This window comes from Meleagris gallopavo, chromosome 16 (assembly GCF_905368555.1).
Source record: "Meleagris gallopavo chromosome 16, MGAL_WU_HG_1.1, whole genome shotgun sequence".
Lineage (NCBI taxonomy): Eukaryota > Metazoa > Chordata > Aves > Galliformes > Phasianidae > Meleagris > Meleagris gallopavo.
In genome coordinates, this window is record NC_139419.1 from 3,507,903 (window position 1) to 3,530,628 (window position 22,726).

The following is a 22,726-nucleotide window of genomic DNA, read 5'->3' on the forward strand; positions in this document are numbered from 1 at the left end:
ATAGCGTATATATGGCATGGAAATCAACAAGTGATAATAAACTTGGAAGCATATAATGCCAATTTTAATAGCTTCTCTTCACAGAAGATTTGTGCTTGATGCTGCGGGGCACAGGTTATCCAGTAACAAGGAAAATAGAGCAATGTCCATTGTTTGCTTGATTATCTCTTTAACTTCTAGAGCTGGCAACTGCTTCAAGTATCTGCCTGATTCTGATTGTTTGCTCATTAAAATGAGGTTCCTCTTATGTCTTCATCCCAGATTCTTTTGTAATATGTTGTCTCCTTTCACTTTCAAAGAACTTTAAAGCCTTTATTTAAAAATGTAACAATTATAGATAAAATAAACGACCTGCAGTATTTAACATGAGAGAAATGAAATATTTATTATGTTGTAGACTTAGGCCGAGCAGCAACAATATTAATAGGAAATTAAAAATTTAATATTACTAACTGTATAAAAAGGATGTTAGGAAGAATATGAAAAGTAATACTTTCTTAATATGCGTTCAGTTAAACATTTTTCTGTTTCTACTTCTATTTCAGGGAGTTATTGCCAGAAAACTAAATATTTATAGAAATAAGAATCTTGATTATTAAATGGTAGACTTTTTAGGCCAGTGTTTAAGTAGTAATTTTCATAATTATATGTGTGGAAAGTAGCTAGATGGGGAAAAAATGAAATTTGGTTTAATTATAGTTTGATTAGATTTTCTTTATTTTAGAATTTAGAAAATCAGACTTGATAAATTATTTCAGCTTATAGGTAACTGTGTGCTCTTTGGCTTGGCTCTGATTCTGCCATGTTATCAGAAGAGGAATGTTTTTTTTTTCCTGGGTTGCTCGGGAGGCAATGAGGAATGAGAGCGATGAGTGCTGAATCCTTCTATCTGCATCCTTATGCGTAGCTGCTTCTAGGATTTAAGTGTGCTTCAAATTCCCCAGCACCACTGAACAGGCAGTTCTGGGCTTTGTTGTGCGGTGAGATATAGGATAGCTTTGTTTCCTTATGGAAGCAAAGTCAAATGTCAACTGTGCTCGTCATTGCAATCAGTATAGCTAGCCCAGTATGTGGTTCATTAGATGCTCATAATAGCATGCAATAATCTCAGAACTTTCTGTTCTTGTCTGAGCATTCAGAGACATGACGGATTTATTTTATGATTTACTAAAATGCACCAGCACAGAAAATACATCATGTTACGTAGAACCTCTTGAAGGGATTTACCTAGTTGTTAAATGCATTAGTAGTTACCTTAACCTGAAACACAGTATATAAGCCATAGGATTGAAATGCAGTAGTTAACTCAAAACTTAATTAATATTTCTGAGGCAGGAGATTGGAAGAATCTTACAGCTTCCTGGCTTTTTGAGCTCTGAAAACTCTCTGCATTAAATAGCACTCAGTCTCTTTACATTGGAAGTTTATAATGCTGATATCAAGAATGTCTATTTGAAAGTAATTAGCATCCAGGTTTCCAAAATTAAACCTTGGATGTTGATGATGTGCATATATCTATAGCTGTAGTGTCTTGAAGGAGCCAGCAAAAAATATCATCCACCAGAAGCTTAGCAGACCATAGGATTTGCTTCATGAACAGAAATGTGAAAAACTGGCAGGCCACTGACTCCTGTACTTTTTATGGGTTTTTTTGCTTGTTTGTTGAACTAAAGATTTCTTTTTCTTTTTTTCTTCTCCCCTTGGAATTGTTGAAATGCCTATCTCCATAGGATTCTGGCTAAAAGAAAAGAATGTGTGAATGTATTTTATTTGATGGCTTGTGAGAATAATAATAATAATTTAAAAACTAGGCCTGGCTTTCTGCTTTCCTTGTATTACAGTTCCATTAGAGCAGCTCCCTAGTTCATTATTGTGATTTTTCAACCATAGAATTTACCTCGTTAATCTAGAATGTTTTTAGGGTGTCCATTTGTAGCCTGAGGTGTAACTGGATCAGGTTTAATGAGCCCAAGAACCACGAGAATGGATAGACATGATGTTAGAGAGCAGTCATAGAATCACCAAGGTTGGAAAAGATCTCCAACATTATCCAGCCCAACCAGCAAAATGAGCCCTGCCCGCTGTTTTTGATCATCAAAAAAATTGAATTTCTCTGATTTCAATTTCTGTCATTTTTGGTACCTGCAGTAGATTAGTGCATAGAAGTTTTTTTTGCAGAAAACCATTCATATCCATGTTATGTTTATCTGAAATACAGATTATCTGTAGCCATTTTTTTCCCCCTCTAACAGCGTTTTGAATGGTAGTGGTCAATATGTTTTCTGTAGGTTAGGCTATATTTAAAATTATGTTGCCTTGAGATACTGAGTTATTGCTACTATGTTATAAGCTCTGTAGGTCATCACCACTTCTTAATTTGATTATACTACGTACTTTGTCCATGACATCATCAGTACTAGAAGTGCAGCGTAACCATCGTGTGTAGAGTATTTAGCTTACTGGATAAAAATGCTTCAGTGAGTATTTTAGATGAGTCAAATGAGCTTTAATTATAGCATCTGCAGATATTAATATTGTTTTGTATGAAATGATTTTTCTGTAGAAGTAATTCTGGGATGTAGTAGTTGAGAGTCCATCCAATGATTTTGGGTCATTTTCAGCTCCTTTTCACTCAGTTTCTTCCATTCCACTATAAAAAATAAAAATAATAAAAATAAAAATCCAGTTATTTTAATAGAGTTACCGGGATTTCTCTTCTTTAAAAAAAAAAAAAAAAAAAAAGCAAGTAACCTTTTTTATTATGGGCAACACGTATTTATTGATATGAAAATGCCCTGTAGAGCTGTACAGCACGCCTATTTCAGATGCTGGAAGCTTTACCATTACTGTGACAACAACTGATGCTCATCAGACATTTCACTATACCAAAAAAATTTACAGAATTTTTCACTATACCTAAAAAATTTGCAGAATTATAATGTGGACAAAGGACTAATTTAGGTGTTATCCACCTAAATTAGTTTTTTTTGTTAATGTGATAGCAGACAATGATATTTTATCTATTTTATAATATGACAAAATCCAATGGAAGAAAAATGGGTTTTAATTTGTATATTTTTGTGTTACTGAAGAGCTATTTGGGGAAATTAAAGTTTGTTAGCTGTGAGAGTACAAAAGAGCTGTGCAACAATACTCCTCTAGATACAGTGCTCGCTTCCTGGAAGCTATTAATTCTATTACAGTTTATTAGTGACGCATCATAAAGTGCGTATGAAGATGACATTACTCTCAACCTAACAAAAGAAAATTATAAAGACAGAAGTAAGAACAAAATCTTGAAAGATGGTTTGACCAGAGTTTGCTGTAGTCTTTATTACGGCATTGTTAATTATAGCAAAGTCTGCTACTTGGAGTTATGGATTCTCAGAACAAATGCCACGTTAATGGATAAAATCAGACATGTTATCAAAAGGAGTTTTATTATTATTTTTTTCCAGTAATTTAACTATTGATCTAAACTTATTTTTAGCCCAACTTTCACATTTTGAAAGTGTTTGTCAGAGAAATTCAAGCACTTCTTTGTGAAGATTCTTGGATAACAAATTATATTCCTTCTAGGCAAATTATATATTTAACTCATGTGTAGTTTCCACTGGCAAGCTATTCTGATATTGACGTTAAACTAGGTTAGCTTAATTATACATTATCACCAAAGGCAATTTAGCAAAGTACGTGTGGGATATGTTGAAATACGTGTTAGTCTATCAACTTTGTAGAGAGAACCACATCTTCAGGAGGTAGACAAATATTATTATATTTTTCCACTTTGAAAGTTTATGACCTTAGTAAAGGTAGACATAGCTTGCTAACTATCCATTACTTTTGGTTTTAATAACGTTTTTATTTGCATATTGGTCTTCAGCTGAAAGCACATGCCTTTAATTGTTCATCATCAGCTAGCCTTACGTTTCAGATTTTTTGACGAAATATATCAAATGCTGGTTTAAAAGTTTGATTTTTAGATGCACAATTAGACATTTGCCAAAGCAGGCGCATGCAAAGAATGCTGGATTTCAGTTAGAAACTGAAGAGTTATTTAGTTCTTGTCCCACATAGTTTTGAACTTAGAATGTTTTGGGCTGCTGTGACCGTTACCAAACTGAGACTTCTGCCTTATCTTAGACCAGATGGATTTTTGTTAGACACCAGCATTACAGGTTGAAAGGAGAAATTAACAGTTGTTGACATTTTGCATAATATCAGAATGTTACTCCCTCTCAGATCTTTTCTACTGCATGGAATTTAATTTCTTTGATCCTGTTAAAGAAGAGCAGAAAAGTATACTTTAGATGGAGAAAAATGGTTTTACAAATAACAAGAAATTTTTCATATTTGCATTACTTAAGATGCATTTTTGTCTCATAAATATGCTAATCTTTAGAAGTTGCGTCTGGTATGACATATGGAATATAATTTTGTTTCAGTTCTTTGACATCAACCTAGTTACTGTTACATAAAAATGTGTGATTGGCAGGGAAAATGAGTATGTTCAATGACATGGATCTTGCAAGACTTTGGGAAGTATCTGGGGTATTCATCTGTAGACAACTGTTTGATGAGGGTCCTGTTAATTGTATGTTTGTTCCTTTGCAGAGAATTCTTCCTTTTGGTCCATTTGGGCTGATGGAAAATCTGCAGATGAATAGTGAATGAAAGAATCAAGCTCAGTTAAACATATGTTTATATTTGAAGTAGTTTTATGAGAAGGGGCTATTTAACTTAGAAGTAATTAAGATGATTTTCTTAGGGTGATGGAGCAGTGCCAAGTAGAAAAAAAAAAGGCAACAGAAATTGAAGAGATCAGCTGAAATTGCTCTTTAATCATCAGTCAGGACTTAGTTACGTGCAAGTACAATATTGATACAAATCCATATATTGAATTCTTTGCCTATCAAAACAAGGCGGAAACATGGAAATTGCATATTGGAAACAGGTCCTGGACACCCCAGCTTGAAAGCACCTTCAGGCACTGTTTGTGAGACTGTTAACTCGTGTATCACCAAGCCCTGCAAAGGACTGTGCTAACAGCATATCAGCATGGATGATCACATGGAAATACCTTTGTATTTATTAGCGTGCAAGTAGCTGTGATGTAAGAAGGCTTCTCAAGTATTTGTGTATAAGCAAGTGATTCAGCTCTTTAGATAGGAGTCTGAGTCTTGGAGAAGTAGGATTTCTAACCAACCCTTCTTTAGCCTCTTAGCTCCAACATCTAACACTTTCCACTCCTTGCTGTTACTTGCCACTGAGAATCTCAGGTGCTCAGTTCTTTTCAATTACGACACTGAAGTCATACTTGAGCTGCTCAACATAGATACCTAAAAGTTAGGTATATCATAAACCTTTTTGTGAATTTGGGTCTATATTGTAAATATTAGTGACTGTCATCTTAACACATTCTGTTCAGTGCTTTCTGTTCAAATTAGAAGCAGTTGTGTACTGGTGGATGGATTCTTCTGTCTTTTCTTACAAACTTTTTCTCCATCCCAACAAGAGATACTCATTAAGGCAGGGAATGCTGACTATAGGCTGTTTGGCTCTTGGCATTCAAGGGTTCTTTGCTGGGAACTGATAATGAACAACAGTCCAAGAACTAATTTATTATTCTTGTTTTTGGAAGGTTGATTTGATTATGATTTTTATACAGCTAAATTCTATCCCCCAGTCACTGAGCAGTGATTCCATACAGTTTTAATAAAACTAATGAAAAAATACTGTTTATAGGCCCAATTCAGTGTAATACTTCAGCAAAAGCTTAATTTCAAGTACATGAGAAGTGATATTATTGGTAACTCAAGCATTCCTTGTTTTGCTGAAGTTGGATCATCTTTTTTGCATTAGAAAGATTTCCCATGTTTAGTGTCTTTCACAATGAAAAGTTTCTGTAAATTATTCCTAGTAAATGGAAAACATCCTATTAGACTTGCTTGGTTTTGCTCTAGATTTTTTTATTAGATTTTAAGCAACGTGTAGGATTTCTTCTACTTTTGGTCCATTAGTTAAATATTTATATAAATAACTGGCAGGAGTATTACTGAAGTATTTTTTTTTCAGATGCTTTTCTTCTGTAAGAGTTGTCACTTTTTTTTTTTTTTTAACTAACATCTCTCATTTTCTCTCAAGATAAAGTGATCTGTGCTTAGTGAGATAAAATCTTAAGCTGATCTTAGGGTAATAGACTGTTGAGGTGTGGCTGTGGTTCACTTGCCAACTCTGTGCCTCTCAGAGGACATGCAGGTATTAAAAGGTATTACTTGTCAGAGCCTGTAAGGCACGAGGTCTTAATTGCCCTGACCAGCCTCACCTGGCACTTTCAACCCCACAACCTCTGTTCCTGTGCCCTGGAGCCCATTTAGCTGCAGGGCTGGCAAGTTGGTTCTCATCAGAGATCTGCTGTAGATGTGTTCATCCCTTGGATAGATCTCTACCCTGTGTGGTAGGTGTTTTGTCCCTCAGCTGTGTAGGAACATGTGCTTAGTGCTGTTTCCGTCCACAGCTATTTTTTACTGTCTCTTGTGTTGTCTGGGGCTGTCAGGAGACTCTGTCACCTGTGCCTTCTCCTGCCTGCTGTGCTCACGTGCTGTAGAACGTGCTATAGAATGTGCTGTATGTTTAAGTTTGAGTTTGTTTTTAAAAACTAAAATAAAACTAACTTAAAATATGTGATTAATGGGCTCAAAGAGATAAGAGGTTGGGGAGTGGCTCTGCTTTGAGGGAAAGGGAAGGTTCAGCAGTATATTCTCCTGGGCTATGGCAGGATCAGTTATACCAAAGCAATTCCTGACAGACATTAATCTGTTTTCTAAACACTTCGGTAAAGGAGATTCCAGAGATTCTATTGTCAATCTGTCTACTACTTAACTATGCAACTTGTGAAGACTCTGTTTCTTGAGTCTAATTGCTCTTGTTGCTACTGGTACTGCAGATTGCCAAAGTAGAAGGTATTTCAGACACCTGCTATACAAAATCCTTTTCTGTTTCGTGCTTTGATGAGCCTATGCTTCATGAATTGAAATTTGAAGAGAACTGGGCTACTGTTTATTAATAAAGTAAGCAAAAATCCAAAATGTGTCCTGAAGAGATTATGCAGCCACGTTTTGGGAAGCGTCTTGGGAATTCAGAGAGTGCTAGGGAAGAGCTAGCAACCTGTCATTTATTAAAACAAAACCCAGCAAAACTTGTAGTCATCTGCACTTCTGCAGCCCTCAGTCAGGGAGAAAGGTGGAGAAGTTACAGGAATCAAGTCTGAAAGAAGCGTGAAAGTCAGATGTGGTTTCTGTCTTTTTTAGGATTTTCCTGCAGTCTCTTCCAGAGGTCAGAAATCAGAATCCTTCAGTTCTGAATGCGTTTGCTAAGTATTAGGCTGCTTTCTCCACAGTATACCTTAGGACTGTTTGGATGGGTTTCAGTGTTTATCGAAATTCTGTGTGTGGCTCGGGAAAAAAAAATAACATTATTTATCTGGAAGAAAACAATGTGTTCATGTGCAGGGATGAGCAGTTTGCATTCGTGGAAGAAAAATGTATCAGAGTGGGGTTTAAAGAGATGCAGTGGAGCCAGAGAGAAGAGCAGAAGTGTGCTGTTTTAAAATGTGATGGACTTGTGTGTCAAATACAAAGTGATATTTCTGCAAAGGAAGTTGTTAGCAGAAAGGAGTGGAGTCCCTATTTCAGGAGAAGCTAGAAGGTCAGAAAGCCAAGATAAGTTTGAAATCCTAAATTCTAGAGAATGTTCAAGAGAAGGAGGAAGGTGCAAGGGAAGGGGCAAGTGGATGATAATTGTTTGCCTATTTGTTCTTATTTCATACTTCAGGAAAAGTCATGCGATATTTGTTCTTCAGTTCTCACCTTCTGCTAGAGGAAGTGAGCTGTGTAACAGAGCAGCTATGGATTTGGAGCTCTGAAGGGCATAAAAGTGTTCGAGTATCTACCATTCACTGGGAGTCTGAGAGGGTTTAGTTGTCAGCCACAGAGTTCTGCCGAAGGAATCAGGAAGTTCAGAAATCAGAAGGAAACGAACAGCTGACACCGGACAGTAATCACCTGAATGAAACTTTGTGGGCATAGAAGTCGAACGGGGTGAGGCGGCAGCGCGGTGAGAGCCCCGAGGGAGAAACCCACGGAGCCCCCGACCGGCAGCACGCGTGGGCAGCGAGCTCGGCGCCCGGGAGCGCCGCCAGAGGGCGCCAGAGGGCCGGGCCCCGGGGCTGAGGTGCGAGTCCGGGCGCCGCGGGGTGCGCCCAGCTACGGCGTGAGGGACCTTCGGCAACCGGGTTCCGGCGGGGGATGCGCCCGGAGACTCGAGCGAGTGCTCTGTGCGACCTACAGAAGGATGGTTAGGTGAATGACTGCGCAACGGATAGTAAAAAAAATCGTATGTGGCTGTATGTATAAAGTTAGGGAGATGAACAATTTTGTGTAGCTTTATGCGTGATAAGTGCTTAAAATTTGAAAGAGGTCACAAGATAGTGCTTTAAAATTACTTTTTGGGTTGTGAAATGGGTCTGTCTTCTCCTTCAGTCCAGGAGGGATATAGACTAATCCAACAAGTAATCTGAGATGATGGTAATCCTTTTGATTTCTCACAAAAACACTTTCCCTTCTTCCCTCTTATTTATGTTCTCTGATTATGACTTTTTTTTTGAGGAGAGATGTGTAGCCTGTTGAAGAATCCCTGATGAGGTAGGGACAGAATGCTGTTTGGGATGCCTTATAACCTGTTGACTGTCCAGCTACCTTGAGAGAAAATGATCTCAGAAAATGGTTTTTACATTTCAAAGAAGGCAACACTTCAGACAAGATCCTCCATGGCATCCAGATACAGCTGAGGTCCCGGTTACTTTAATAGGGTCAGAGTGTTCTTGCAACTTGACTTTTCTGTTATCCTTCATCCGTCTCTGGCAGTTTGAAGAAGGGTATACGGTGCAGTTTATTTGCCTGTCTACTGGTGTCAAAATGAGCAAAGGTGCTGTTGTACTTGAAAGCTCAGCTCAATTAGTTGAGAAAAGATTTTCTTATATACGACGTCAAGGCTGTCACTGTGAGAGTCATTCACGAGAAACTATGTACTTATCTGAAGTGTTTCTGAAGGCTGAGGAAGCATTGCTGGGTATGTTTTTAATCCCCAGTCAATACGTGTGCAGTGCTAGGTGAGGAGCTGTAGATGTTGAGCTGTACCTGTGAAAGTTTGGCTTTCTGGGTAGATAAGTTAATGGTACACTGTGAGCGAGCTGGTTTTGGGCTGTTTCAGTTGATAACTGAAAAAAAGAAAAATCTATTCCTCGCTTACTACCCTTATGGTAATTATGACACTTTACATGGCTTCGGTTTGGGTCAGATTTGTGAATGGGTAAAGCTGGAGATGCCATGATTTTAGTTGTGCTTATGAGAATTCAAAGATCGTCCTCGAGTCTGTAGTTTCTCAGCCTTCAAATTCTCCTTTTACTTCTGAAGTGGAAAGATTCAGCAGCATTTCTAGTTGTTTTCAGGAACAGTTTTGTGCATTAGCATATCTGCTATCTAATGTCTCAGATCCTCTGGGAAGCAATCCATGGCTGACCAATGGGATGACTTAAAGAATTTTGAATGTATGCATTGTGGGTTGGACTTGCAAAAACATATGCATACGCTGCCAAGTGAAAAGAAAGTTTTGGAAGTGCAACTGACTCTTGAGTTGAGGTTGCTTCTCTAGATCCGTAGTTTCAGACAATAAATGGAAAGCACTGTCAGGTTAGGATGCTCCCTTGCCCTGTGCTGTGAGACTTTGGTGTATTTTAATTCTACAGTTCCTTTTTTTTGTTAGGAAAAAAGAAATACTGAACTCCTTTTACAATTATCAAGGCTTGATCTATTTACTACATGGAGTTCCTCATATCTAGAAGTTCCAAGAGTTCTAAATAAGGCAGAAAAAAAAAAAAGTAATATTAAACTGCATTTTCCCCCATTCAGAAGTATTCTATAAGCTTTTCTAAGTAACAGTTATAATTCCACATTATTCTCAGAAGGTTTAAAAACAAATAGCAACGCAAACCAGTTGTAGTTGGTTGCCTCTGTCTTGAAATACATCAATTGCTGCCACAATCCTTCACCTTTTTATTAAGAAAAACATCATATCCATCCATCAAAATCATGTGATTTGATCTACTGATTATTTTTAATTAGGGGTCTAAATTAAGTGTGAATTCTCATTTCTAGTCAGTTTCTAATTGGACTGTGACCCACACCAAGCCAAAGCGGCTCAAGTGGAGTGCTTCTGTTTCTTTGAGTGAAGGGTAGGCCCTTACAAGGCGTCTCAGAAACTTAACAGCTGTCTATGAGAAATTATCCAAACCAGGTATGGGAAAACTGATCCTTGATCTTCTGAATGCCTAATGCTGAAGATTAAGAAAACTGAGGTTCCTATTTTTCCTTTTGTCTGAATCTAGGCTTGGATCCATTCAAGTGAGGAAGTACTCTTGGATGTATGATTGGATGTAACAGTATTTCACTTGGGAGCAGAGCAGTTAGGTATATATATTTTTGTTTAATTATCTTGACAAAGAGGAGAGTAGTCACCCTTTTCATGTAGTATGATGATTGTCTTGAATTTTTCATGCTTACAAATCTGAGCATAATTGTACAGTAGGGTAGAAAAAAGAGCACAATATTTCAGCCATGTGAAATTAAATACGTTGATATTAAAATTTCCATTTGCTGTTTGAAGATGGAGAGGAGCTGATTAAAGCGTATCACAATGCTAAGGATGCAGGAGTGGAGAAGAGAAATTCTAGAGGAATGAAAGAGCTTGTGATGCAAAGGGGAGGAGAAGGTAAGAGAGTTGGTTCACAATTCAGGGATCCCTTTCATACTGCTTGTTTGTTTTATGTTAATGGTACGTGCCCTCAAACTTACTGGGACAGTATTTTAGAATATCCTTGTCAATATGTCAAAATAGTAGCTATAAGAATTATTTATATATATATATATGTATTATGTATACTCTTTACATGTAAGTTTGGGGGGAAAGAAGAATTCTGCAGTTTAGGTAATGTCAGCAGCCTTTTTTTCTTCTTTGAAATGCTTCCCTGCTCTTTATTCTGGGGTTCTGGGGTTATTGCTAGCTTCTGTTGAGGCACTTCAAAAATGCACAGAAGAATGCTGTACGGTGTCAGTAAACTTGTCTTGGTTTTAAATTTTCATTAATCCTGTTCTGAATTGTTTGGATAACAAAGAATTACGGGGGAATTAGGTTTACTGGTGCTTTCTGCTCTTCCTTGCCCTCTAATTCCCACAGCACTCACATCACTGTTTATTTCTGTGTTCAAGCAATTGGTTTAGGTGATTCTTATCTTATTTTTATTGTGAAGTATGACTACTTTTTTAATTTAGTTCAATATAAGAATTTTGTAGAGTGGGAAAAATCTTGCACTGCTAAATGATGTGATGTTTTTCATTCTTATTTGACTGATCATTGGTTGAAGGATTTTGTGACATAGATTTCAGTACTATGCTGAAGATCAGGTTGGGCAGTTGGGTTAATTTGCTATTAGATCACAGGAATGGTTATACATCTGTTCATGTGATATCAATAGTTAACAATTACAGACCTGATGGAGTCAATATGTTTGAAGAGAGAGTGGCATGGCAATGCTAGAGAGAAACAGAAATTGTCACAGCTGCAAGAAGTCATCTCCTTCCTTGAGCCACTTGTATGAGGAGGTGTGCTTATGTACAAGGCCTAAACTGTGGTCCTGGGAAGACTTCTTTAGTAGTTCATTGCTAAAGTTCTTGATTTATTGCAGTCATTTGTGTAAAAGAAAATAGAAATCAGAGGTACAAGAGAGAAATAGTCATAAGATTAATATGGCTATACCCTGGCAGGAGGTTATTTGGGAAAAGATCATTTCTGTTGAAGAGATTGAGGCTTTAAATTAGGAAATTGCCTTCAGTTTCTTCTAGTCAAAGGAGCTACTTAGTTGTGTGTACCTTTCTTAGAAATAAAGGCGATTGCTTCACAAACCCATCTGACTCATCTTAACAAAAGAGCGAGGAGGGTTACCCAACCACTTGGAAAAGGAGACAGCAGTGTACTCCTTAAGGAAGCTATCACTTCAGAAGAAAGTGAGTTTGTGGTGACTCAGTAAGCATCCCAGCTTCCTCTGACTGACACTGCTTCATAGCTTCTGAATACAGGGATCTACGAATATGCAGTGTGGCCAGTCCTGATATAAGGATTTAAAAATTTGTAGGAAAAGATGCATTGAACTTCATTCTTGCAAGATTTGAGCTCTTCAATGTCCTGCAAACAGTCAATTTGCAATTGCCTTTTTGCTGGGTAACCTATGGTTTTGCAAACCAGTAGACAACCATAATAGCCCATTCATGTGAGTTTTGATTTCTGTTGCTTAAACAGATTAAGTCTTGTTGAGTGCTGAACTTAATTTTCCTGCAAGTACAAAAGATGTGCCAAAGCACTGAAATAGGAATCGTTCAGACTGAACACAGTTCCAAACCACTTTCTTCATTTCATGACTGTTTCAGTCATAAGGCATCGTTAGGCCCATCAGACCAGTGAGTGCCCTGCTTAGTGACAACCAAAGCAACAGAAAGCACTGCTTAAAGTGCAGCCCTGTGTGATGGTGTTAGTTTGAGAGCTGAACTGTATGTATCTGAATCTTTCTGGAATGTGGAAAATGTGACTAGTGAGTTCTAAAAAGATTGCCCAGACGGTAGACTTTGTTCAGTCTTTAATCTACTGGAGAATGGAGTTTTGTACAGCTACGTCCAGGCGTTCCCTACTAATGAGAAATACTTTTCCTATCTCAGCTCTCTCTCTCAAAAAAAAATAAAAGAAAAAAAATGAAGAAAATAATAAAAGCAAAGCAATTTACTTAAGATGTTTATGAAGATGTGTGTACTTTGCTAGTCTGTGCTCTTTTCAATTGGTCTGAACAGAAGTTGTAATGTTTCTCTCCCCAACTAAAGAAAAATCACAAACAACAACAAAGAAAAAACATTAAATACACTAATTGCTTTATTTGCTGACAAATAGTTTTCTTATAACAATGCCATGACATGCTAGCACTAACACTTTATAAGCTTTTTTTATTGCATTTCTTTTTACACATCAGAATTGTTATTATCATCTTAATTTGTTTCTTGGGAGTGTTCATAGCAGTGCTGGTAGTCAAGTGAACTGAAACGACTGTATTGACTTTTTAATATAATTTCTGTGTTTCATGAGTCAAGTTGCAAACCTTGTGACCTAACAGAAAAGTATCCAATAGAAAAGTAAAGAAAAAAATCAGAGTTGAAAACAAAAATCCAAGTTTTAGTGCGTTGTTTGCTTCCAAAGTTGTTCCTTGATAGCCTGATTGTAGCTGTAAGGAAAATAAATAATTTTCCTTACTTCATGGGCTTTGTGTATGTTTATTTTTCAGCATGGGAATTATCAGACAGAGCTGCATTCCAGACAGCTGGGCAGATGGTTCTTTCTTTTCCAATTGGGTTGTGCCAACAGAGAGAGACAGCTATACAAATGTTAACCCCTAAGGGATAGATGAATCTGTCAATCCTCCTGCCCTGCCCCCAACACAGCTCGTTTGAAAAGCTAAATATAAAGTTTGATCTAATTACTGAAAAAATACTCTTTTTTTTTTTCTTTAATGAAAGTTTCTAAACTTAGATTTCTTATTTCTTTGTTTTCCTAAAACTTTGTTTAGAAATATGAGGTGGTTGAATACCTCTTGTTTAACGTGTGGCCTTGTAGATAATAAAGCATAAAAAAAAAAAATAACCAAAGCTGACACAGGTCAAGAATGTATCAGTTGCAGCATCATGAAGATGCTAGCAGATATTTAAGTGAAGCAGTGCATGTAAACCTGATTTGTGCCTGGGCTGTGAATAAGCTTTACTAAGATTTGGAATTATGAAGTTATTGCATAAAGAAAACTACTTTAGGAATTAGACACAAAAACTTATGGTCTTGGCAAAAGTACTTTTGTTTGAATGTCAAGATTTAGTTTTACATTAAGGCTATAATTTAAAAACAAAGAATTCATTCTTTGAAATTCCTTACCTTTAAATGTGTTTCAGACACTGTTCTGTTTCTATTCAAATGAATGCTGTTGTTTCTAGTTTTGGGAATAGAAAAAGCAGGCTTATTAACTGCTTTCTTTTGGTTGTCTTTTAGATAATAGTTAAAATATCAACCTGTGTTGTCATGACTAACACTGTAGAAATGAAATTGAATATTTTGGTGTGGAGCAGAAATCCTGAGATAGTACAGAGAAGGGAATTATTGTTTGTCTTTATTTTTGAACTGGAATACAAGGACAATGATTCAGACATAAGTTGATGCAAAGCTTGGTGTTTCAGCACAGGCTTTTCTATACAACAGTTGAAGAAATGAATGATTACAGAAGTTCCTGTTCTTTTACATGCACTACTTTTAGTTGGAAAGAAGCTAGCTGCAATGTACTTGGTGCATATTCTATTGTGTTTGAGTGCCCTAGATACAGAAAAGTGGCCTTTGTACATAGAATGATGTGCTGCAAAAGCAATACTTGGTTTAGTGTTCAGGAAAACTCTTGAATGAATGACTCCACATCTTATAAATGTATGTTTTATCACCCTCTTCAGATATATTTTCATGTTGGAAGCAACGTGTCTGGATAAAATTGAGGGGCAGCTGAGGAACAATTCACTGTAGCTCCATTTTTCTTAGCATTGCTGCAGTTCTTTTTAAAAATAAAGGCAATTCAATCTGTTTTAATAGATATAGCATTCAAATTTATGTTCTGGAAGACTAACTTTAGACATGGTCACATACTTTCAGTTATTTGCTGCCAGGGGTTTTCCATTTGCAGTACAAAAAACATGAAAATTAAGCTATCTTGATATATTTTCCTCTAACCTAAGAAATAAAGAAAATCTAAAAAGCTGATGTGGTTGCATGTAATAGGTTTTTGTTTGCTTTTTATACTTTAAAGAGTCCATTGGTTTCAATCACATTGCATATTGAATTTGTGTAGCAGATAGAGGAAAAATAATGGGTTCTGTATTTAAAGGGTTGTTCAAGAAATAACTTAAAGGGGGAAAGGAACCCTTGTTCTTGTGACGGAAATTGAGATTCCTGTGGTAAGAAGTGAAATGTAAAATATGAATACTTTAACGAGGATATCACAATCTAGAAAGTTTGCCCACCAAAAGATTAAGATTTTCTTTGTATTGATAAAGCAGTATTAAAAACCGACTTGGAAAGCATTGGTAGGACTTACAAATATATTCTAAAGAGTTTTTGTTCAGTTTTATTTGTGGCTAAACTCCTGTGTCATCGAAGTTCCCATTAACTTCATTCATTTAAACAGGACAGATAACCTTTAACTTTCTCCAAGCGTGAGCCTACTGCACCTATTTATTCATAGGGGAAAATGCAAATAGGATGTGTAGATTGAACAGTGGAAAAAAAAAAGAAAATGTTATTGAGAATAGAGTTTGAGTGTCGGGGATATATTTATAACTCCAGCCCTTAGAAATGTGCTTCACACAACTCTATCTGTAAGTTTTGAGCTCGGGATAATTTACTCCATCACAAGTGGGAACTTTAGTTCATGCTTGTGGTTCTTCTCTGTGCACATGATGAGATTTGTCTCTTTTAAAAAATTGACTATGTATATTGGCCAATCAATAACAGATTGAAAAACTCTAGCAGTCTGTTTTTTCCACAATAAGACAAAACTTCAGAAGTCAGAATGAAATGAGAGCACTTAGAGCTGGATGGTATTGCAGTCATGCTTCCTTAGTTTTCATTTCATTTGAGTAGCTATCGGTCTTATTACTATGCTAGTTCTGATAATAGGAATTCCATATACTAGTCTACTAGTCTTTTCAATTTCCATTTTCTATATCTCCTATTGCAATTGCATATTAATTCACATTTTTGAAAGAGAGGCTTTGCGGGATGGATAAGTAATTTTTGTATTCAGATAGTGATTTCATCATTTATTTCACCTTGGTAAATTAGTGATTTTTTTTGTCGTTGCTGTTGATGCGTTGTTTTTTCCCCCCTCAAAATGTAATCTATTCTGTTCCAAAGGAAACCTGAAAATTTGCTTACTCAGCATCAGAATGGGACTCTGAATGCTCTATAATTGTTTTAATTCTTCCAGTTCTTGCTGCAATGCCTAATACTCCCATTAGGATACCAAGAACAGTTGGAGAGAAGGAAACCCTAGAAAGAATAAAGCACCTTCTTAGATGCTTTTCTTTGAAATTGCAAAAAAACCCAAAAACATTCAATTGTCCAAGGAAAGATGACAGGTATCATGTATTGGGGGTAAATATAAGTGGCTGTTGTTTACCCTGTAACTACAGTAGTTACTGTAGGTTTTCAATTTGCATATTTTTAATTTACTTCTGCAGAAAATGAATCCTAAGTGTTCCATCAGCTCATTGCCAATTTTATTTGGTTATGTTAGTTATAACAGTGAATTTATATTTAATGTAAGATGTATCATAAATACTAATAGGTTTGTTCTGCTAGCAAATATTTTAAGTCAAAATGTTTGCATTTAGGATATGATTATATTCTTTCTTGAATACACAGGGACAATTATGTGTTATTGCATTCAAGGCTCTACAGAAATTTTTCAATATGAATAACATAAGAATGTGGTATCAAACATGCTATACAAAATTATATTATAGCTTTTTTTTTGTGCTGCCTTATTTAGAACTCGTGAAGCTTCTAGATAAGAGGAACTCTATGTAGTAAATAGAGCAAGCCTTGATAGATGTAAAGAGAGTTCAGTATTTTTTTTTCCTGGTGGAAAAAATGAAACTGTAGAATTAAAATACACCAGTCTCACTGCATGGGGCAAGACAGTGTCCTAACCCAAGGCTGCTTCACATTTATTGTGTCTGAGACTATGGATCTAAAAAAGGTTCTCAAGAGTTAGCTGCACTTCCAGAACTTTCTTTTCATTTGGTGGTGTGTGTTTCTGCAAGTTCACAGCCACAATGTATGCATTCAAAATTATTTAAGTCATCCCATTGGTCAGCCATGGATTGCTTTCCAGAGGATCTGAGATTTTAAGTAACAGCTATGCTAATGCACAAAGCTGTTCATTGAAAATCTGAGTCTTTTAAAACATTTTTTTAATAAAATGTCAGGATCTTGTTACTTGGGATTGCTTTAATCAAAATAATCTTTGGTTTTGCCATACGTGTGAGTTTTCTGCATGATTGTGGGGACCCTCCCACTATTTAGCTTAAAGTGAGGGAGGACAAAATACAGAAATCCATGTGGTTTACCAGTTAATAAAGTTTCACTTTGGTAAGTGAGGTAAACCTTATTCTCTTGTGCAAATGTCATCTTGTGCTAAATTCTGACATTACCTGGAGAGAAACACTTCTGGGGAGTAAGTTTTCCTACTTCAGCCTGTCTTCTGAAATGTTAATGATAAAAGCAAGACTATTTCTAAGCAAGAGTTGACCTCTTAAAAAATACAGCTGCTTGGGAAAAAAATACCCAGTGACAGCATCTTGTGGAGGGGCTAGACATCAGAAAATACCGCTGGAGTAAGGGAAAATGTCAGTTTTAATAGCACTTTGGTTTCACTGTCTCCAAGTCGCTGTACTTGCTTCTGAAGTTGTATTGGGAATGGTGGAATCTTGGATAAGGAAGTGAACGCTGTGCTAATGTGGTCCTTGAGTGAACAGCTTGGGGTCATGTTCTTTGATGGCACGTTTTTCTCTCGTCTGTGCAGAATTCTGGTTTCTCTAGGTCAGGCATTGCAATACTTCGTGTTGTTCTTCTTTGGATGCTTCAGAGCAGAAGCTTAAGCAAAGATGTTCAAAATACGACAGTGAGCTTCCTGCCTTCCTTTGAAAAGCCTTTTATTTCAGTTCACTATTGCAAAAATTGAGTTTTGAATGAGTACAATGTGTCAAGAAGTTGATTTTATTGTAGTTAATATTTAAAATCACACATTTCAAATGGAAATACTTGCTTTACTCAAGTAACAAAATTAGATGAAACTGGTAAGTCTTAGTAAAAGATACGGTGATATTTGCAGAGAGGAGGATTTTCTCAGAGCAATCTGACAAGGAAATTAATTCATCCCAGAGAAAGAATCATGAGCCTTTGGCAGCGAAGTGCCTTGAAAAAGGGAGATCTCAAGGACTCTTCATTTGCAGGCAGTGAATCTGTACAAGTAGTCTGAGGGATTTGTTCTTGCAATCAGAGCAATCCTTAGAAGAAACTGAGTAGAAAGAAAGGAGAAATTTACCGAGAAGGGAACAATCTTGTTGGGCAAAGTCATTTTCTCTTCTGAAGCTCAAGTGCGCGGTCAGGGAGAGAGTAGTCCAAGAAAAATATTTTTGATCAGTAGAAACACAGGAGAGAGATCTGAAAATTCTGCAGCTGTTTCTCCCACCTCTCAGTCCTTTCCATTAGCTTAGTACAACACAGACATAAACTATCAAGTGTGGAATTTCATTCAGCTTGTTGGAGCCAAGTTGGAGCTCAGCACCTCAGTAAGATATGCAAAGTCAGCAATGAGCTGCAAACACAGTGATTTATGCTGTGAGTTTTACAAATTGTAGTATCTCACTTCATTTTGAAGTTGAGTACTGCTAGCCTCTAAACATAAAGTAAAATAAAGTTGTGTAGACAAAAGGAGTAGTGTTAAAAGATGTTATTTGATTCAAGCCCACTGATAGTATATGAATCTCTGATTATTTGGGAGTAACACCAAATAAATTATGGAAGGTGTGCTATGTTTGAGTAAGGAGTAGGTCATTAAACTCTTATGTAGAAGTTAAGTGAAAATTTATGCCCCCAGATGGTTTAAAGATGTCAGGAAGGGGATAAATGCTCAGACTGAGTACAATCGCAGTACATAGGTAAACATTTGTTATAGATTGGAGTAATTATGGATTCATAGGAGTAGGAAGCTGCTGATTTCTACCTGCTAGCACTGTAACATGGTTGTATTATTCTATGTTCTAAGACAATAGTCAAATAGGTTTTCTGCTTAACATTCCCTATATTTATGGATATATACAAATGAATAAGTTTGATCAGCTTCCACAAGGACAGTGAGGAAGCTATGATAGCATTGATTCAGGGACCTCACAGATTTACATAAACACTGGTTGATGATATGCAATTAAAACATGGACCTTAGGTCAGGGGGGTGACATCAGATTCCAAAACTGTAAAAGTTTGCTTAAAAACTGCAGTGTTTTTTCTGAACTTAGCACTTATTTTTTCCTCACTGATGATCCTAGCTCAATGTGATGAAGAAATGTTAAACATCACTGATGCTCAATATTTACTGATACTCAAAACAACATCAGGAAGTCTTCAGCCGAAGACTACAGTTGTTCTTTATGATAAATTCTTCTTTTTGTTTGTATTTATAGAAAAAATAGTTTGTTTGGTTTTAATTTTTTTGGTCCTGAGAGGTGGAGGATGAATTTCTTCTTGACTCTTGTGTAAGGAGTCAGTGCTGCTTGATAAGGATTCTGTTTGATAGCATGCTGAAAATGTAAGTCAGAATCATGGTATTGCAGAGGTCAGTAATATCTGAATTGTGCATTTTATTGCTAAATGGACAAGTGCAAAACAGAGGAAATGGTGAGGATCAGATCTGGTTATATTTACAGCACAAAGAAAATGGAAGCTATGAAATGAGCAAATGTAGGCAAACTGAAAGGTCACAGGATAAACTTAAGTTTGGAGTATATTGCCTTTCAGCACAACATTTCACGGGGCATTTACTGAAATAAAATCATCATTCAATTTGAAATTAAGTTATTAGCTACTAACTATGTCATGCTAATTAGCAACTCCTTACCGGTAAAGTGATTCTGAAAGTCAGCCTGTCAGTTTGCACTGCCTACTTAATGAATGATCCTTAGAGGCACATCAGATTAAAGTACTTAAACATACATCTTCTTTGCTGGCCTCAGGTTTTTCAAAACCTCAAACAATATACCTATTGCACTTTGATCACAGATTAACCTTTAAATCAACAGTACAACCAACAAAGCACCATCTTCCACCTTTCTGTTAGTGCATGCAGGTATACAAAAATTAATCATACTCCTTTGTCTCATCAACTACAAACCTGGTAGTTGTGTTCTCCAGCTTCCTGGCTTAGTCCTTTAAAAAAAAAATCATAAAAAATACTACAAATACAATGCTTTTATATTCCAGAAAATAAAATTTGTGGTAAATCATAGACTCTCATTTTCTCAGGGAAATGTCTGTATAGTTGGCACTTTGATTTTAGTTTTCTTACTGTTTTCTTATCCCTGTAAGGAGGTGGAAGTGCTTTTTATGATCTAGATTTTGTTACTAATTTCCTGAAATTAAAAAATGACTAAACCCCATAACGAATGTGTAATAGGGCGGCACAGGAATTCATATTTGATTTTCTTCTCTCCAGTCTTTCAATATAATCTCATTGATTTTTCTCAAGTTTGCATCTTCTGCCACAGAACCAGATGTCATCCTTACATAATTATGTATGTACCTTCTAATTTATTTCTGGAAACAACATTAACTACAAGATTTAGTACTTCAGTTTTGCTATATGATGTACTAAATTATATATTCATAGAGATATTAAATTTAGATGAATGCTCCCTGGGTTCCTTTACCCTTGTTTAGACATATTGACTGCTTTAGGGCCTTGAAGGAGCTTGATTCAGCTTTGGAGCAAGTGCTACTTCTCAGAAAACAAATTGGCAGGTGCACGTAAACTGAATTTGCTGTATTAACTGCAGAGGGTGGAAATCTTGCTGGTATGAATATAACACTGCATGATCAGGATTACTCAGCTTATGCTCTTTTTCTTCATGGAACTGTTTTAACATTGATTTTTTTTGTTTGTTTGCTTTTTTTCCCCCCAGTCAAATATTATTTATTACTCTGTTTTCTATATTTTATATATAGAAAAGTACATTTTATATATTTACATGGAAAAGTACATATCCAGGCACATACATGGTTGTGTGTGTGTATCTTCTGTATTCGTCCACTATTTCTGGTTTGACAGCTGCATGCCGGGCAGTCCCTCACACGTGAGCTGTGCATACTGGAAAAACTGTTTACTTCTGGATATCACTGGACATTTTGTGCAGCTTCACTATTTACTATGTAGAAGGTAAATTGAAGATGAATTATCTTTAAAAAATCTGCCTTCCTACTCTGCCTGTATTCATGTCATGTACGTGTACAGCTGTTTTGTGAGAGAGATGAGAGTGCTTTTAGTAGTGGAAGTAAATGATGGGGAAAAAAGGATTTCTTTTTTTAATAAACTGAAAAAAGAACTCAGCCCAATACAAGAAAACTTGAAACATCAAAGTTTTCAAACTTATAGATCTTTTTTTGATGTCTGTCAATATTTTAGTAGTTTTACCATAAGTTGAATTCAGCAGTAGTGCTTCCTTAGGATATTTCTGTTCATTCTGCTTATTACTAGCCTTGTTCACTGTCCTGTAGCTGTTTCTAGGAGCACACACTGAACTGAATGAGGGAGAAATTGATTTGTATTCTTCTCTCTGGTTTGGTTCCCTGGTCACTCCCAAAGCAGCTGTACCAACAGGTGTGTGGTACAAATGAAGGCAGCTTGGGGGTGAGGTTGAGCAGTGTAGAGTAGGAGCAATGGAAGACTGGTATGTGGAACCTTACCCAGATTTTAAATATCCCAGGTTCTTGCAGTAATTACAGGTTCTGTAAGCTAATTCACAAGCCTGAAGCACGTACTATATTTAATAAAGGAGAAAAGGTATTACTAACTAAAAAGATTAATAGTTGTTTGTTTTTTCCACACTGCTGTTATGGGCAAATATGAAAACTGTAAGTGTAGGACACTATTTAACAAGAAAGAAATATTGTTGTTTTTTTTTTTTATGGCGGTGATTAAAAATATCTTAAGCTACTTTTTTTATGGAAATTCTCAGAACATGCGAGCAGATAAGAGTTTGAACCCTGTGAAAGACCATACATCTATTGGTCTCTGAGGTAACATATAAGCAAAGTCTTGTCATAGAAATATTGTTATGTTGTGACTTAAATGAGCAGAATTTGGCATAACAGTGACTGCGTTATTAATGTCTTAAAAAGCAGAGCACTTCCAGTACCTCTGTCTGCCTATACTTTCTATACCTTCATTGCCTGTAAGTCACATTTACTATGAATTTTAGAGGTAGAAAAGCCCAAATTAAGTAGTTGGCTGAATTGACATTGATGGTACAATTTTTTGAAGTTTCCTATTATGTTCTTCCCGAAGTAATGTTAAATGTTGTATGGAAAGAAATTACCAGGAAGTTGTTACTGAGCTGTGACAAAGAGCCTGTAAAGGTCATACATGAAAATACGATTATATTTCCCCAAATGAAACATGAGTGTGCCCCATGAAGGCAACGTAGTCTGAAATCATTAGAAATCAGAACTGTAATCATGAACTGAATCCTAAAGGAATCAAATGTATTATTTTTATTCTTAAGCCATTTGTTTCCTCTGTGGTTCACAATTTAGACCTACAACAATCTATTCAGTGGATTATGCTGAAATGTTCCAAGAAATGTGAAATAAATGTGGCTGATACCTTGGAATCCTAATTTTCCCCTTAAAAGCTGTACTTATAAGAAAAGGTACTTTCAGAATGTACAGAAGAGAACAAGGACATCTGCCAGCAGTGTATGTTCTGGAA

The 22,726-nt window shown here is 36.3% G+C and overlaps 1 protein-coding gene across 9 annotated transcripts in view; it reads left to right on the forward strand.

Annotated features, from left to right (window-relative positions):
* Positions 1 to 22,726, forward strand: part of SDK1 (sidekick cell adhesion molecule 1) — a 362,240-nt gene that overhangs the window by 16,739 nt on the left and 322,775 nt on the right. For 8 of the 9 annotated variants that reach the window (XM_085237875.1, XM_085237877.1, XM_085237878.1 and 5 more), the window contains one exon: positions 10,723 to 10,827. The exons of the other annotated variant lie outside the window; for it this stretch is intronic. In XM_085237875.1, the coding sequence (XP_085094001.1) occupies positions 10,723 to 10,827 (105 nt within the window). The remainder of the gene's footprint in view (positions 1 to 10,722; positions 10,828 to 22,726) is intronic. 9 annotated transcript variants of the gene reach the window in all.